The sequence below is a fragment of the Schistocerca gregaria genome, chromosome 10, assembly GCF_023897955.1.
Source record: "Schistocerca gregaria isolate iqSchGreg1 chromosome 10, iqSchGreg1.2, whole genome shotgun sequence".
Classification (NCBI taxonomy): Eukaryota; Metazoa; Arthropoda; class Insecta; order Orthoptera; family Acrididae; genus Schistocerca; species Schistocerca gregaria.
In genome coordinates, this window is record NC_064929.1 from 201238056 (window position 1) to 201257697 (window position 19642).

Sequence of the window (19642 nt, forward strand, 5' to 3'; positions counted from 1 at the left end):
AGTTCCAGGAGAGGATTTGTTATTTCTGAGTTTGCAATACTAAAAAGGAACAGACTCCCCCCCCCCCCCCCTCCTCATCTCTCTCTCTCTCTCTCTCTCTCTCTCTCTCTCTCTCTCTCTCTCTCTCTCTCTCTCACCTGGTACGTGTGCGTCTTTGTAATGACCTCAGCCGTGTTTCTGCGAAAACTGACAAGTTGGCAGAGCTGTGCTTAGCGACGCACTGTTTGGGTTCTCGGTGCATTAGTTTCAATGATGCAATGGATGCCAATGCCAATTATGAACAAAGAATGAACACTAAGTTCTGCATTAAGCTCAGGAAAACCCTTACTGAAACTCTCACAGTGACTAAGCGAGCACACACAGGCGTGGCAATTTCGAGAAGTCACGTTTTTGAGTGGCACTAAAGGTTCTGCAAGGACCTCTGCCCTCACTACGAGACAATCTCAGAGATGGTCGCCTATCTACAGCACAGACCAGTGCAAATGTGGAGAGTGTAAGGCAGCTACTGCGAGAGGACTGTCACGTAACTGTGTGTGCGAGATAAGAAGAACTTAATTTGAATCCTGATGCACGTCACGAGATTTTAGGCAAAGATTTAGGGAAACGGAAACTCGATGCAAAACTCGTCCCTCATGTATCAGAAAGAGGAAAGGCGAAGAATTTCTGCTAAACTACTGGACAGAGCCAGACGTGATCCCAGATTTCTGTCAGAGATTATTGCCGGGAACAAAAGATGTTGCTACCAGTACATTCCCCACACGAAACAGCAAAGTGCTGAATGGTGGAGTCCCAGATCACCAGCCTCAAATGACAACCATTGAGGACAAAGACATGTCGATCACATTCTTTGGTAGTAAAGGGTCAGTTCATCATTAGTACAATCCTCCAGGGCAAACAGTGAAGCAAATTCCTTACATCGAAGTCTCGAAACGTTACAACAAACAATTCGACGTCACAGCCCCGATTTGTGGCATTCTCTGTACTGGTTCTTCTTACTGCACGACAATGCAGACACCGTACTACTTGATCTGTTAGCAAGTATCTGGCCATACGTTCCGTCACTGCATCCCACATCTGCCGTATTTGGCCGACCTCACGCCTTGTGATATTTTCTAGCTTCTGCAAGTGAAAAGACGACCAAAAGGAAAGCCGTATCGAGATATCGCAGACATCTGACGAGCAGTGATAAATGAGCTTACTAGCTTTGTAGTTAGAAATTTCCTTGTTTTCTTCCAAGACCTCCCCAGAAATGTTGGCAACTGTGTACAGGCAGCCAAGAGGACTACTTTGATAGGAGCTACGATCACTACTTGGTAAGTGGAATTTTCTATTTTTTTTTTTAAATCTTTCCTCGAACTTTTCTGACAAAGCGAGTACGAGTGACTCAAATAATTGTCAACTGCCTCACAAGTTATAGTTTCATTACTCACAAGAAGAGGTCCCTAAGGGTGGGACTGACTTTCTGAAACCTCTTATATGTCTGTAAATTAGCGTTCCGGGTATCACATCCTGCAGCCATTCACCCTGGAGTACCCTCATTTGTAAGTAACAGATGAAAAAAGTTTTTTTCTGAGCTTCACATGATGATTTACAACCTTAGAAGTAGTGCTAGTACACAGACTGATGGCACAGTGTGATGGTTGCAGTACTTTCCACACACACACACACACACACAAACACACACACACAAAAACACACACACAAAAACACACACACAAAAACACACACACACACACACACACACACACACACACACACACACACACACACACACACACACACACAAGTCTGTGGATCCAAATCTCATTATGTGCTTTGATGATTTTAATTTATTAATTTTTATTGAAATGTTTTGCTCATTTGTTTATTAATATTAATTGTTTTTAAAAGTTTTCTTCTTACTTATAATCCTTTGTCATAGCATTTTTATCACTATATTAACTTTTGATTTGCTCTAATTTTTCTTCCTTTCATTTGGAATGTTTGCTCATGTCATTTTAAGATTATTATGTATTATCTTTGATATAATTTCTTCTGTATTATCATCCTATAGTTTTGTCCATATTACTGCATTCGTTACTTCTATTCCTCATTTTGCTTGAACTTTGTTTTCCTTTCAGTCCTTTCTTTTACCTGCATTTTGTCCACAGCGCAACAAGAATTTGTTTTAAATATTTGTATTATGATAAGAAAAATGCACATGTTATAATGAAAAATACATTTCTGACACCATTGCACATCAATATAAATAAATTAATGTCTCTTGTTTTTTACTAATAGATTGCTATTTTCAAATAATAAATAAAATAATTATATTAAAAACAAAGATTCCAAGACTTACCAAGCGGGAAAGCGCCGGCAGACAGGCACATGAACAAAACACACAAACACACACACAGAATTACGAGCTTTCGCAACTGGCAGTTGCTTCGTCAGGAAAGAGGAAGGAGAGGGAAAAATGAAAGGATGTGGGTTTTAAGGGAGAGGGTAAGGAGTCATTCCAATCCCGGGAGCGGAAAGACTTCCCTTAGGGGAAAAAAAAGGACAGGTGTACACTCGCGCGCACACACACACACACACACACACACACACACCCATACACACACACACACACACACACACACACACACACACACACACACACACACACACACCCATCCGCACATACACAGACACAAGCAGACATATTTAAAGGCAAAGAGTTCGGGCAGAAATGTCAGTCGAGGCGGAAGTACAGAGGCAAAGAAGTTGTTGAAAGACAGGTGAGGGATGAGCAGCGGCAACTTGAAATTAGCGGAGGTTGAGGCCTGGCGGATATCGAGAAGAGAGGTATACTGAAGGGCGAGTTCCCATCTCCGGAGTTCGGATAGGTTGGTGTTGGTGGGAAGTATCCAGATAACTCGGACGGTGTAACACTGTGCCAAGATGTGCTGGCCGTGCATCAATGCATGTTTAGCCACAGGGTGATCCAACAAACCTCAACCTCCTCTCATTGCACACAGACCCAGTCTCTCCCATCTACTCAATCTCCCACTTCCAGCTCCACTCCCCCCAACACCTCAAAATTCTAGTCACCTTTCCAACAATCCTCAACCTCCTCTCATTGCACACAGACCCAGTCTCTCCCATCTACTCAATCTCCCACTTCCAGCTCCACTCCCCCCAACACCTCAAAATTCTAGTCAACTTTCGCATCCCGCAACTACCCTCCCAACCTGGTACAGAAGCAGATAACCAGAGCCACTTCTTCATCCCCTCAAACCCAGAACCTCTCACAGAAGAACCCCAAAAGTGCCCCACTTGTGACAGAATACTTCCCGGGACTGGATCAGACCTTGAATGTGGCTCTCCAGCAGGGATACGACTTCCTAAAATCCTGCCCCGAAATGAGATCCATCCTTCATGAAATCCTCCCCACTCCACCAAGAGTGTCTTTCCGCCATCCACCTAACCTTCGTAACCTCTTGGTTCATCCCTATGAAATCCCCAAACCACCTTCCCTACCCTCTGGCTCCTACCCTTGCAACCGCCCCCGGTGTAAAACCTGTCCTATGCACCCTCCCACCACCACCTACTCCAGTCCTGTAACCCGGAAGGTGTACACGATCAAAGGGAGAGCCACATGTGAAAGCACCCACGTGATTTACCAACTGACCTGCCTGCACTGTGACGCTTTCTATGTGGGAATGACCAGCAACAAACTGTCCATTCGCATGAAGGGACACAGGCAGACAGTGTTTGTTGGAATGAGGATCACCCTGTGGCTAAACATGCCTTGGTGCACGGCCAGCACATCTTGGCACAGTGTTACACCGTCCGGGTTATCTGGATACTTCCCACCAACACCAACCTATCCGAACTCCGGAGATGGGAACTCGCCCTTCAGTATATCCTCTCTTCTCGATATCCGCCAGGCCTCAACCTCCGCTAATTTCAAGTTGCCGCTGCTCATCCCTCACCTGTCTTTCAACAACTTCTTTGCCTCTGTACTTCCGCCTCGACTGACATTTCTGCATGAACTCTTTGCCTTTAAATATGTCTGCTTGTGTCTGTGTATGTGCGGATGGATATGTGTGTGTGTGTGTGCGCGAGTGTACACCTGTCCTTTTTTTCCCCTAAGGGAAGTCTTTCCGCTCCCGGGATTGGAATGACTCCTTCCTTACCCTCTCCCTTAAAACCCACATCCTTTCATTTTTCCCTCTCCTTCCCTCTTTCCTGACGAAGCAACTGCCAGCTGCGAAAGCTCGTAATTCTGTGTGTGTGTTTGTGTGTTTTGTTCATGTGCCTGTCTGCCGGCGCTTTCCCACTTGGTAAGTCTTGGAATCTTTGTTTTTAATATATTTTTCCCATGTGGAAGTTTCTTTCTATTTTATTTACAAATAAAATAATTAAATTCACATGCACATTCATTCCAAATGGAAAAAGAACAAAACAACGAAAAAAATGAAAGAAAATGAAATAGTTAAAAGAATGGTAAAAATGACATGACAAATTATTAGAAATAAAAAATTACATTTAAACTAGTTAACTGAATAAAACCATAATAAAAATAAGTTTGATACAAATTTAAAAAGAAAAAGAAAATTATAGTACCTGACGAGATTCGAACCTACAAACTTCTGCATATGAGGAATGTAACTTAACCATTACACTACTCCACTGGCCTGTATAGTATTGCTATTTTTAAGGCTCTACAGTCTAGAGCATCACACAAAATTACAGGTTTTTTTGTCTGTTACAATATTATGTTAAGAAAAGTTGCCACTCACCATATAATGCCGAGTTGCAGATATGCACAACAAAAAAAAAAAAAAAAAACACAGCCACAAAGCTTAAGGCCAGTAAGACCTTCATCAAAAACAGATGACACACACGCACATGGACGCAGATGTTGATACTGTAAGCACGCGTGCACAGGCAGTCGTGTGTGTGTGTGTGTGTGTGTGTGTGTGTGTGTGTGTGTGTGTGTGTGTGTGTGTGTGTTTTTTTTGACGAAGGCGTTACTGGCTGAAAGCTTTATTTGTGGTGGTATTTTTTGTTGTGCCTATCTGCAACTCCACTATATGGTGAGTAGCAACTTTCCTTTTCTTAATATTGTTACATTCCATCCAGGATTTTCCATTGTTTGTTTTTTGTCTATTACTCGCAAATGAGGATGTGTCAGGGGGAAGGCTGCAGAATGTGGTATCTGCCACCCTACCTACATCACTGTTTCACAAAATTGATCCCAACCCTTGGAATGTCTCGTTGTCAGTTACTCAGTCTGCACTACATTGTGAAGTCAACAACACTACTTACATTTCAAGATGTTTAAGGCGGTAGATCTGAGAGAAGGCTGCATCAGACAGTCGATCAGCTCCTTTGAGATTGAGTTCCCTTAAAACAGGGCACCCACGGCTGATGGCAAGTACTGTGTTGTCGTCCACGCAGGATCCAAATTCTAGATCCAGCAGCGTCAATTTTGGTAGACCAGTCCTGCAAAACACAATCAATTACATAGTTTATGCTGTGGAAAATTATTTATCTTCATAACAGGAAAAATTAGAGACAGCAATATGATACAATCTGCTAACAATCTCATTCCATACCCTACCCAACAATTTTCATGACTTTGCCATTCTAAGTGGGTGCCTTCCTGATATAATGCTTGCGAAAGGAATTAGGTCACAACACCACTATGCTGTTTTGATAGAGATGTTGATATGATAGTTATACTGTGTGAAAAGAAAACCAGCCTGATGATAAGGTCAGAGCAGGGTACGTAATATTTAATCAATCAGAATTTTCCTGACAGTTACAGGTCAAAATGCACTTACAAACTTGCAACATGCTGCAGGTGAAGAATAGGTCCGCAACTTGACTTATAATTGAAATACACGATTGTAGCTTTGTCATAAGTTGAGAAGTATATTTTTTATTTCTTGATGGCAACTGGTTTTAGATAAATGTATCAATTTTCAAATCATCTGTGCTGTAAGTGTGTTAAATACAGGTGGTAGCTCATGTACAGAAACTGCCCCTGCAGTAATAAAAGCAATATATGGCTGATTTAACAGCAAATTACACCACATATGACTGTATTTGTACTGATATGTTACTCCAGAACAAACACTATCAAAGTACTTGATGGATGCCTGGGTTTTCTTACTTTATCTCTAAAGTCGCTGACCATTTAGTTCTCGATTAAGAGCTAATATGTTGCAGGAGGCAGTAGCTACTACTTGCCAATAGCTGGAAAATAATCAACTGAAGGTGCACGGTATTCAAATCACTTTAATTATGTAGCTGGACACCCCAGAAATTTTAATTCATTTCATTCTCAATAGACTACACACTGAGGTGACGAAAGTAATGGCACAGTGATATGCACATATACAGGTATTGGCAGTACTGCATACTCAAGGTATAAAAGGACAGTGCATTTGTGTTCACGTGATTTATGTGAATAAGTTTCCCATGTGATTATGGCCGCACGATGAGAGATGAGTGTTAACGGACTTTGAATGTGGAATGGTAGTTGGAGATAGATGTAGGGGATATTAAATTTCAGAAATTGTTAGGGAATTCAGTATTTTGAGATCCACATTGTCAGGAATGCCGAAATACAAAGTTGCAGACATTGCCTCACACCACAGACAAAGCTATGGCTGACTGAGAAGTGGCATTTGTGTAGAATTGTTAGTCCTCACACACAAGCAAGAACACGTCAAATAACTGTAGAAATTGTCACGAGACATACAACGAACATACCCGTTAAGTCAGTGCTGTGAAATTTTTTTGTGTTAATAGGCTACAGCAGTAGATGACTGACGCGAGTACCTTCACTAACAGAATGACACAGCCTGCAGCGTCTCTCTGGGCTCATGACCGAACGGGTCTGGGACCTAGACGATTAGGAAACCACGGCCCGGTTGGGTGAGTTCTGATTTCAGTTGTGAGAGCTGATGGTAGACCCCATGGAGCCACAGATCCAAGTGCAATCTTATAGTGGCTCCATAATGGTGTTAACTGTCTGGGTCATCTAGGCCAAATGAACCAATCGTCGTTGAGACCATTTGCAGCCATTCGTGGACTTTGTGTTCCAAAACAATGATTTCATGTCAACGGGCCACGACTGTTTGCAATTGGTCTGAAGAACACTTCGGACAGTTTGAGCAAATGGTGTGGTCAGCCACATTGTAAGACACGAATTCCATTGAAAATTAATGGAATGTAATCGAGAGGTTAGTTTGTGCACATAACCCTGCACCGAAAACACTTTTGCAATTGTTAACGGGTGTAGAGGCAGCAAGGCTCAGTATTCCTGCAGGGGGCTTCCGACGACACGTCGAGTCCGTGCCACGTCGAGTTCCCATACTACGCCAGGCAAAAGCAGTCAGACACAAAATTAGAGGTATCCCACGACTTTTGTCACATCAGTGTGTATTAATGATGCTGTAGGAGGCGACACGTACTACTTGCCAATGCGCAGCATTTCAACCACTTTAATTAGCTGGAAGCTCCAGAAATTTTCCATTCTCAGCAGACTATATATTCAGGTAAAATAGTGTGCGTTCTACATGTAACTTACTTAAATGCCAGATGACCTATGCCAGGTGGTAGAGGCTCGCTGATCTGCATCTTAAGTTCCCGCAAGTTCTTCAGGCTTCCCAGTGCAGTAAATGCCTCGCTCGCCTCGTCGCGGACTACGTCAAAATCATAAAGTTGCAGCCGTTCCAAGCAGTTGGCGCAGACTGTCAGCAATGGCAGGACACATCTGTTAACAACAGGAATGGGTCTTATGAAAATATTTCCCTCTTGACACAGTCTGGAACTCAAAAATGTACCTCTTATTGTAACAATAAATTAAGAATAATTATACTGTAATTACTGTAACATTACCATTTCAAATGTGACTACAGTGTCATTTGCTGCTGAAATATGGGATCGTAATTATTAAAATTTATTAACTTTTGTCAGAAGTACACCTGTCCTGAACAACTTTATTATATTATTATTTACGGTATCTGCCTGGTACAAGTGGTGACACTACTACAAAGATATTATTGACAGATCTTCACATCTGTTACTCTGACTGCCATTCTTACAAAAACCTCCATCAGCTCAGTATCAAATTAACTGTAAAGGATTTAATAGATAACAATCACGGATCACAAAATGTATTACTGAACTAGTTGTATCTGCTCATGCTTTGCTGGTGCTCGGCCTACTAAAAAAAAAGTTTCTAATATGTACGGAAACTTTATGTACGTCTTAATCTTCTCTCTCCTGCTGCATCTGTCAATCTTTCCCTCCTCCTTTCTTTGCCCATCTCATCCTCTTCCCCCCCACCCCTCTCTGTTCATCACTCCCCCCTCTCCTTCTCAGTCCATCTCCCCCCCACCCCCCAACCCCCATTGCAAATTCTGACTCTGTAATAGTATTCTAATCCTACACCAATAAGACATAAATGTAACTTTCCTGTTAGCTAAAATCGTTTTATCGTATATATCAAAATTACCAAGCAATTAATGAAGAACTTTTGTTGCTTAACAATTCTGAACAATCCAACATTTATTTTTCATAACATTTCCCCTTTTATTGATATATATAGACACACACACACACACACACACACACACACACACACACACACACACACACACACACACACACACCAGATGTCATTCCAGTTGGTATATAAGAACACTCGAGTCTTAAGAAATGAACATCTGCGTTTGCACTTACACAGAAAATGCAGATGTTCCTAATTGCAAATTGCTGAAAGTTTTTGACCGAATGCTTTGAAATTTTCACACAACGTTGCACTGGAATAGACATATGTTTTTATATGCTTAATTCTTTTAGTAAATGTAATATATAACTTTCTGTAAAGTTAACAATAGGGAAATGTTGCGACAAATCTCAAAAAGTTTTACATATACAATTTTCAAAGATACACTATTATGAAAAAATATACATTTACATTTTCATTTATAAAATCACTGGAATTGTTCCCCCTTCAACAGTTGATTCAACCTACACTTTACATTAAGAAAAATTCAATATGTAAAACCACATAATTAACTCCTTCATACTGAAGCTTCAGATACAATGCAAACACAGTCTGAGTAATTCAAACAAACATACTAGGATGGTTTGATAGACCTGGTAAATTTGCACGAAAGAATGGAACGGTCGGTAAATGCGAGTGTTCGAAGAAATGCATGCACAATTTGAACAGTGTAAAGCATACAGTTGACGGTTGACAGCCATCTGAATTGGTAAGTTTGTCAACTCCATTCGCCCAATTGTCACCGCCAAGGAAACCATTGACAAAATCCACAATATAATGCAAGACCACCGAATTAAAAATGCACAAGGTTGTCGAGACTCTAGGCACGGAGAATTGATTATTAAGAGGGCATGTGCGAGGTGGGTGCTGTGACTGCTCACAGTCTACAAAAAGCAAATCGGGCAAAATATTTCAACACGATGTCAGGTGGCGTTTAACTGCAATCTGCAACACTTTTTGCATCAATCTGTGATGAAACCTGGAACCACCATTACACAACCAAGTGAGAAAGACAAAAGAAATCAAAACAATGGATGAAGGCTGGTGAAAGTGCACTGAAGAAGGGATGGACCATTTTCTCAGTGGGAGAAGGCAGAAGCACAACATTAACCTATTACCGTCGCACACATAAGTGATAACAATGACGAAACTGCACACATTGTGCTTTCAACTGGTTCTTCATCCACCCTATGCACCAGATATAGGCCCCTTGTGACTTCCTCCTGTTCCCTAACTTGTAACTTCTGTTTGCTGGGAAGAAAATTTCCAGCAAATGAGGAAGTGATTGTTACAGTCAAAGAGTATTTTGCGGAGTCTGACAGGACCTTCTTTATTGACAGAAGGAAAAAGCTGGGGGATAGCTGGACAAAGTGTACAACCCTCAAAGGAGGTTATGTCGAGGAGTAAGGCAAGTTGTTTACGAAACAAACATTTTTTTCCTTACTTATCAATCCAACCTTGCATTTGAGATCGTGAAATTTTATTCTGTTTATAGCAAAACTGTGCCAAAGCTTCACTACTGATCATTAAAATTGCTACACCAAGAAGAAATGCAGACGATAAACGGGTATTCATTGAACAAATATATTATACTAGAACTGACATGTGATTACATTTTCACGCAATTTCGGTGCATAGATCCTGAGAAATCAGTACCCAGGACAACCACCTCTGGCCATAATAATAGCCTTGATACGCCTGGGCATTGAGTCAAACAGAGCTTGGATGGCGTCTACAAGTACAGCTGCCCATGCAGCATCAACACGATACCACAGTTCAACAAGAGTAGTAACTGGCGTATTATGACGAGCCAGTTGCTTGGCCACCATTGACCAGACATTTTCAATTGGTGAGAGATCTCAAGAATGTGCTGGCACTCTAACATTTACTGTATCCAGAAAGGCCCGTACAGGACCTGCAACATGCGGTTGTGCATTATCCTGCTGAAATGTAGGGTTTCGCAGGGATCGAATGAAGGGTAGAGCCACGGGTCGTAACACATCTAAAATGTAACTGTTCAAAGTTCCGTCAGTGCGAACAAGAGGTCACAGACGTGTAGCGAATGGCGCTCCATACCATCACGCCAGGTGATACACCAGTATGGCGATGATGAATACACGCTTCCAGTATGCATTCACCGCAAAGTAGGCAAACATGGTTTCGACCATCATGATGCTGTAAACAGAGCCTGGATTCATCTGAAAAAATGACTTTTTCCATTGGTGCACCCAGGTTCGTCGTCAAGTACACTATCGCAGGCGCTCCTATCTGTGATGCAGTGTCAAGTGTAACCGCAACCACAGTCTCCGAGCTGATAGACGACGTTTTCAGCAGCACGGACTAACAGTTCGTGCAGATGGTTGTTGTCTTGCAAATGTCCCCATCTGTTGACTCAGGAATCGAGACATGGCTGCACAATCTGTTACAGCCATGCGGATAAGATGCCTGTTATCTCGACTGCTAGTAATACGAGGCCTTTGGGATCCAGCACGGCATTCCGCATTACCCTCCTGAACCCCACCGATTCCATATTGTGCTAACAGTCATTGGATCTCAACCAACGCGATCAGCAATGTTGCGATACGATAAACCGCAATCGCGATAGACTACAATCCGACAAATCAAAGTCGGAAACGTGATGGTATGCATTTCTCCTCCTTACACGAGGCATCACAACAACATTTCACCATGCAAGGCCGGTGAACTGCTGTTTGCGTATGAGAAATTGGTTGGAAACTTTCCTCATGTCAACACATTGTAGGTGTTGCCACAGGTGCCAACCTTGTGTGAATGCTCTGAAAAGCTGATCATTTGCATGTCACAGCATCTTCTTCCTGTCGGTTAAATTTCGCGTCTGTAGCACATCATCTTGGTGGTGTAGTAATTTTAATGGCGAGTAGTGTACCATTATTCTCCAGTAACCAGGGGAAGGGGGACCGGGGGACGCGAATGGCAGTTAAAACCCTGGATTTGGGGTTGTGCTCACTCCACAATAAGTGACTCCAGCAAACGCTGCAGACAGATCCAAACGGTCTTGCTGCTCGTGGACAACTGGAGAAAAGGCATTCCAGAGATAAACGAGCAACAGTACAGTATGTCATTCAATTTGGAGCAGTGAGGAACTTAGGTCCCTGATACACTGTGAGGAGCTGCCGCCACATGGTGAGTTGCAGTTCCCCAGCCTCGACACAGACTGCGAACTCTGAAGATCTGTGGCCAGCTTAGTCCCCTTGCAGTAGACAGTATCAACAACCTTCAGGTAAAAAGACTTCACAATCTGTACAACACATACCCACAGTTCAGCCCCAATCGCACAAAAACCCTGTAAAATTGGCAGGCACATGCGTTATCCACTCCCCGAGACCTGTGGCTTATGTACTTTAAGATGTTTGGTACCTTCTGATCCTGGCTTTTGCAATTGCGTCCCTCATATGTTAGTCAGGTTGATGCAGCAAGAATGACTGAAACACACACACACACACACACACACACACACACACACACACACACCATAATCACAGAGGTTACATTATATAAGCATTGTACAACTCTGCATGAAGCCAAATTTTTGGAGACTGCAATTGCAACTGATCATTGTAACTGGGCACGAGAGTCATAAATACAACACACTGACACAATGTAGGGGCATAGTGCAGTGGTTAGTATACAAATTTCTATACCTAATCAGAAGAGTCTGATTTAAATGTAATTTTTTAATTCATAATTCCTCGCCACGTTATTTTCATCATCATCATCATCGAATTTTTTATTTCCTCTTACTTTTCTAACTATCATTTTTTTTCCGTCTGGAATTCGGCTGCATCACCACCGAGTGCCGACGGGGACCACTCGTCAGTCAGTAATGCTACAGCTCTTTTAGCCAGTGTGAGGATAGCTTCGAGTAACCGAACACAGAGAAATTACAGTTTGCTTTTAGTACTGAAACCGAATTTTTCCATTGTGAGTTTGTCTGTAGTGGTTAGCTTTAACCACCGTGAATGAAATGACTGTGATTTTATTTCTGCCACAGGTTTGTGACTGTCGTTTTCCCAGATAAATTGCACATCATGAGGTTGTAGTTAGCTTAAGCGCAAGTTTAACTTCAATGTTACAAAACACGTATCCTGCCACTATTCAGTCACGTATCACTTAAATCGGCCAGTGACAGAGCACTTTACCTTTCTGACATACCTCACAGCAGTCACCAACAACACTGCTCCATTTTACGAATTAACACTTTTGAAGTAACCATATTTGTGTGTCATCTATAACACAGATGTTTCCAGCACCCGACGTGGCAACATGGTAGTGGCAAGTCACAGACGTCAAGTCAATAGCAAATGAATTTAAAGATTCGTCACTTTAACTGCAAACCACATCTAAATCCAAATCGTACTCACTTATTTAACACTGTCCTCTCCTCTTCGTGAACTTGCCTTTGACAGACACACTGTCATCAGTTCATAGCAGCTTTCACATAATAGCTTTGTAAAATCAAATGGAGAATCCCTGTTGGGAAAACAACACACTTTTCACGAGGCACTATTGCAGAAATTTACAGATCCAGAATTTGAGACCGACTGCTGATCGATTCTACTGCTGTTAACGTACATTACGCTTAAGGACCACAACGATAAGAGTAATTAGGACTCACACGGAGGCTTATAGACAATTGTTTTTTCTCGCTCTATTTGCGAATGGGACAGGAAAGGAAATGACCAGTAGTGGATGTGGATGTAGATGTAGATTTATTCATCTAATGATAACTTGGATGGTGATCACATCATTTAAATGCTCATATGAGGTAATTTCACACACACACACACACACACACACACACACACACAGAGAGAGAGAGAGAGAGAGAGAGAGAGAGAGAGAGAGAGAGAGAGGACGCATAAGTCATAGGTATCAGCTAATATTGTGTCGGACCTCCTTTTGCCCAGCACAGTGCAGCAGCTTAACGTGGCGTGCAGTCAACAAGTCTTTGGAAGTCTCCTGCACAAATATTGAGCAATGCTGCCTCTATAGCCTTCCATAACTGTGAAAGTGTTGCCAGTACAGAATTTTGAGCACGAACTGATCTGTCTATTCTATCTACAGCTAGCGCCTTAATCCTGCAGTGTGCACAGGGTCAGCACAGATATGATAGGATTTGGCACGCTTAGTTTGAAGAGGTGGCCAGATGCCTTCCCTGCCGCCACCCTGGACCTCTCCAGGACGGAATCTGTGTACCCCAGCTGTCTGCATCTAGTGTAAATCGGGTATTAGTGCGAACATGTGTACGGTGTGTGAATCGTGTAACTGAGGCGGGATGTAGGGACCGGCCCGGTATTCACCTAGTGGGATGTGGAAAACCGCCTAAAAGCCACGTCCGGTCTTGCCTGGTCGTTTATCTGCTGGGCGGATTCGATCCGAGGCCGGTGAGCCTACCCGAGTCCGGGAAGTAGCGCCTTAGCGCTCTCGGCTAACTTGGCAGGTGAACTTATCTCTCAATTACGTCCCGTAAATATGCGATGATATTTGTATCGGGTATTATGGGAGGCCGAATTGTACACTCAAACTGTCCAGAATGTTCTCGATACCAATCCTGAATAATTGCAGCCAGGTGACACGGCAAACTGTCATCTGTAAAGATTCCATTGTCGTTTAGGAACGTGAAGTACACCTACGGCTGCAAATGGTTTCCCGTTAGCCGAACGTAACCGTTTCTAGTCAGTTATCATGACGAGTTCAGGAGAAGTGTCCCACGCCGTTAGCATAGGCACTCGCATTGGTTGTCTGCTGCCACAGCCCATGTTGAATTCCGTAACCATTTCCAAAATGGGATGCACCATGCTTAAGTGTTTTTCTTGTTGGTTTAGGGTTTTATGTGGCTGCTGGCTCACTCCTTCTGACGTATTCTCTGGAAGCAGAGGCCCCGCTAATCGGTGCATCTGAAATCCCATTTGTAGCGGAGGAAATGCTCGACTTCTTCACATTCTGCAACTGTTACTGGAGCAAAAGAAGATAACTTCTACTCGTGTCATGAAAAGCACACACACTACTTTCCTTTTAAAAACATATATTTCCTAGAATATGTGTACAGATCATTAGGGCAACTCATGAATTTGAGTAGAACACAACTTTACATATGAAATACACCGCAAAGGCTTAACATGACAATCAAAATTACAACATATTTCTTTTGTCACAAAACCATCTTGTCTCGTTTTCATTCTTAGAGAGCGGTTGCTCCGTGACGGTCAAGCTGCCGCCAAGCTGTGATGCCATAACATGAAAGGACTCTCCCCACCCACTGTAACACGTAACAGGTGATGCAGTTCCTCGTTACACCTGGTCATTTTCTCCTATTCCACACCTCCCATTTAATGTCTGTAGATACGAAAACAAACACCAGTGCACAGTATACATTCCGTGACTTACTCCCTATTTAATATTATTCTGTCATGATCATCTTTCCTTGTACTAAAAGGGCATGAAATGTCGTTTGCCTGAACAGCACGTAACACTGCAATGTGTTTTGCTCCATCTACAAGTTTCACTGTAGCGGGACTTTGAATTTCGCCACGCTACACTCGTTCCCTCAGACATAAATTATACCGTCGCAGCTGTATGAGCGTTCGACGGCAGAGAAAATATATAAGAAAAGGAAAGTACTGAAAATGTAACTCTTTTTGTTTTCTATCCGTCCTTTGTCTCTCGAGAGCAGAAGCTTAATGCAGACTTAAAAAACTTATTAGCTAGTCGTGGTCGAATTAAGACGAAAAAACTCATTGATGTGCAGTCATATTGTGGAAATTTGTATGAAATTCAGAGGATGGAAGCAGCAACATAAAATACATTGCATTTAATCTCAAGATAATTTTGATTTGTATAAATTAGTGATTCCTGGACGATTGAAAGATTTCGGAGCAGCTACTACTTTTCACGCAGAAATGAAGTAGGAGATTTTTGAAGACCTGGACGCCGCACGAAAGAAGGCATGTTAACATGGTAAAGGATCAACTCTTATCTGCGCCATTTCCCCCTGTTAACCACATTTTGCTGTTCTCTGTTCTTTTTTCAAATAATTTTTGTAGTGGAAATTGGTTTGACTTATGCTCAGAAATGCCACAAGCACCACCCCAACAATAGCTTTTCCGAATCACTAGGTCCAATAACTTTTCTGTAATACGAAGTCCGATTTGCATTTCATCCTTTCCCTTTTTTCACAGTCATTAACGATTTTAAAACCCCCTTTTTACTCACCATTTCTTCCCACATTTTCAACCTTTCCTTTTCTTTTCTTCTCTCTTCTTTTTTTTATTAACCACTACACCACATTCAAAGTCTTAACTCCCGACTGTAGCCATAATCGTGCCGGAAACCATTTTACACGAATCGCCCGAGAACAAACTACAGCTCCATCCTTTTATACCCTGTGTATGTGATACTACTGCCATCTGTTTATGCGCATACCGCTATTCCGTGACTTTTGTCACCTTGGTGTAGGTGATTACACACTAAAGTATAGTTTGTCACAGGCAGTAACAAGTCAAAACACACAGTGCGAGGAAACAATGAGGATGACAACAGTTTTCAATAGGGTATAAGAGACAGTAACAGTGGAACTGGCTCCCTATGTTCCTCACAATGTCAAAGAACAGCAAAAGAAAAAAGTATTGTATCTTTCTGACCTGACTAAGCATATAAGGGTTAAAGGTGCAATAGCAATAATTTGAAGTCTCCTTTACATTTAGTATTTAACGATAACCTACACATAAATGATGAAGGAATATGCTGAATGTTTAATTACTGCAAAAGTAATGCACAGGATATATTATGTAGTGTGAAGATGCCGAATGCACGTAAAGCACACTCGTCAACTGCACACAGTGACAATTAAAAGTTAGACAGTGATATGATGAGATGTAACAGCACTCACCTTCTTCCATCCATCGTCCACTTTATCCGTAGAGACTTGAGTGTGTTCCTCTTGCCATTGAGAAAGTGGCTCAGGTCGTCCGTACAGATAGTTGCGAGTCCAAAGTCAACCTCGGCTAGCCTCGGGCACCCGTCACCCAAAGGTCGCAGCACAGGAGTGCTCCTCACATAGCGTACATCCAGAAACAGTACGCGGAGGTGCTCTAGACGTGACACTGCCTCCGAATGTTCCTTGGACTGCAGTATTCGATCGGACACGGTCAGCGTGTGTATCCTGGAGCACTTCTCGACCAAGTTCTTCAGAACCTGCAACCAAAAAACAGTTTCCCCACTTTACAAATGCCTTCGAACAGAGGAACGCGAGATCTCGAGAGAAAGTAAGAACTGCTACTGGTTGCTCAAACAGGTTGTGTGTGTCTTTTCTGAAGCATAGAATCAATTTCAAGCAACAAAGTTGCACAGCAGTCTGTCAGGTGGCACACTCCAGCACACCAAAGTAACGCAAGTAAAGCCACCAGACTGACTTCTTGTCAGGCAGGAAACACTCTGAACCCACTTCAGTCTCGTCTGGCAAATAAAGAGCTTTTTCTCACTGTGAATATCACAGCTGATGTCTCTGTGGAATCTCAGCAAATGATCTGTTCGAATGACTAACATTTTGGGACAAACAAACTCAATATTTTTTTGTGAACTGATTACATACCATCCCACTAACAACATGCACATGCACATTAGAACAAAATGTTTACTCAGAAAACGTTCAATACAGAAGAAGGGCTGAAACTTATCTGAAACTTCCACTTACAAAATGTTGCAACGCAATTTTCAGCCTGTGTATATCCCACGAGAACGTAGTTATTTTGCCAATGCTCATAATGGGTATCAGTACTAAGCAAAGAAGGGAAAACTGAAAGGTGAAATGGGTATATAGAAGGTCTATACCAGGGAGATGAAGGCAATATCATAGAAATGGAAGACTATTTAGATGAGGATGAGGTGCGTGATATGATGACGTGAGAAGAACTTGACAGAGCACTGAAAATCTAAACAAAGCCCAGGGAGTAGACAACATTCTGACAGAACTATTTGCAGCTTTGGGCGAGTCAGCCATGACAAAACTTTTCCATCTGGTATGAAAGATGTATTATACAGGCAAAATATCATCAGATTTCAAGAAGAATGTAATAATTCCACTTCCAAAGAAAGCAGTTGCTGACAGATGTGAAAATCACAGAACCATCAGTTTAATACGTCACAGTTACAAAATATTAACACAAATTCTCTACAAAAGAATGGAAAAAATGGTAGGAGCTGACCTTGGGAAGATCACTTCAGATTTCAGAGAAATGCAGGAACATGAGAGGCAATACTGGCCCTACAACTTATCTTCAACATAGGTTAAGAAAAGGCAAACCTATGTTTATAGCATTTATAGACTTAGAAAAAACTTTTGACAATATTGGCTAGAATACTCTCATTGAAATTCTGAAGGTTGCAGGGGTAAAATACAGGGAGTAGAAGACTATTTACAACTTGTATAGATGCCAGATGGCAGTAATAGAGTTGAGGGGCATAAAGGGGAATTGGTGGTTGAGAAATGAGTGAGACAGGACTGCAGCCTATCCCCGATGTTACTCTACCTGTACATTGAGCAAGCAGTAAACCAAACCAAAGAAAAATTTGGAGGAGGAATTAAACTTCAGGGAGAAGAAATAAAAACCTTGAGATTGCCGATGATCATTTAATTCTATCAGAGACAGTGATTGAATGGAATAGACAGTGTTCTGAAATGAGAATATAAGATGTACATTAAAAAAGCAAGACAAGGATAAGGGAACATAGTCAAATCAGATGATGCTGAGAGAATTACACTACAAAATGAGGCTCTGAAAGTAGTCAACAGGCTTTGCTATTTGGGAAGCAAAACTACTGATGATGGTTGACGTAGAGAGGATAGAAAATGTCGACTCATAATGACAAGGACAGCATTTCTGAAGAAGAGAAACATGTTATCACTGAATATAGACTTAAGTATTACGAAGTCTTTTCTGAAGGTATTTGGCTGTGGTGTAACCATGTACGGAAATGAAACGTGAACTATAAAAAGTTTAGACAAGATGAGAGTAGAAATGTACTGCTACAGAAGAATGACTAAAATTAAATGGGTAGATCATATAATCAGTGAGAAGGCACTGAATAAAATTGGGAAGACAAGAAATTTGTGGCACAACTTGACAAAAAGCTGTGTGATAGGGCACTTTTTAAGACATCAAGGGATCACTAGTTTTAGTTTAGTTATGGAGGCAAGTGTGTGTGTGTGTGTGTGTGTGTGTGTGTGTGTGTGTGTGTTGGAGGGGTGGGGGGGGGGGGGGGGGGTTGTAGAAGGAGTGAGGGAGACCAAGAAATGAACACAGTAAGCAATTCACAATGATGTAGGTTGAGTTACTCAGAAATGAAGAGGCATGCACAGGATGGAAACATGGATGCATCAAACCATTCTTTGAACTGAAAACTCTCAACGATCTCATCAATATTATCACTATACAAAAGAAGCAATGTCACAATCTTCTATAATCATGTAGTAGAATGGCTGCAACAATTGTTGCTTTGAACACTGTGACTGTTACAATGCACTACATTTGAATAGGTACCTCATTGTAGCACCACGTGTGTCTGTCTGGCAGTACTATTGGTGTTTTCAAAAGAAATGCATAAAATGGTGGTTGCAGGCGCAAACGACTGGTACTCAAATGGTTCAGTCACTTCAACTTCATTTCTACACGCTCCACCAGTCGGTCGCCTATGCGTCTTATCGTGAGTCGCATCATGTATCCTATCACATATTATGTTGCCTCAGTGACAACTGCGTCAGACCACTGTAAATGACGTCCGGAACCAGATTTTGCCTTTCTCAAAAATTCTTTGTCAAAGGTTTGCCGAAAGCAGACACCCTGCATTCTTGATTTTACTGTCAACTATCTCTCCAACTTTTCATTACCAGTAAGTAGGTGATCTAAATTGTGTTCTTGTTTTAGTTACCTGACCAAATATCCTCTTACATGCAGCATAGTTGTGAGGAACTGTTCAAGTACCTTACATAACATGAAGTAATTTGCCAAATTTCGAGCTTCTATCACTACTTCTTTATTTTCCTATCGAGTC

The 19642-nt window shown here is 41.9% G+C and overlaps 1 protein-coding gene across 1 annotated transcript in view; it reads right to left on the reverse strand.

Annotated features, from left to right (window-relative positions):
* LOC126293631 (uncharacterized) overlaps positions 1-19642 on the reverse strand; it is an 86346-nt gene that overhangs the window by 36875 nt on the left and 29829 nt on the right. Inside the window, exons 5-7 of the mRNA XM_049986906.1 lie at positions 16482-16786; positions 7571-7756; positions 5299-5475 (exon numbers count right to left, since the gene is read on the reverse strand). Coding sequence (XP_049842863.1) covers positions 5299-5475; positions 7571-7756; positions 16482-16786 — 668 coding nt within the window. The remainder of the gene's footprint in view (positions 1-5298; positions 5476-7570; positions 7757-16481; positions 16787-19642) is intronic.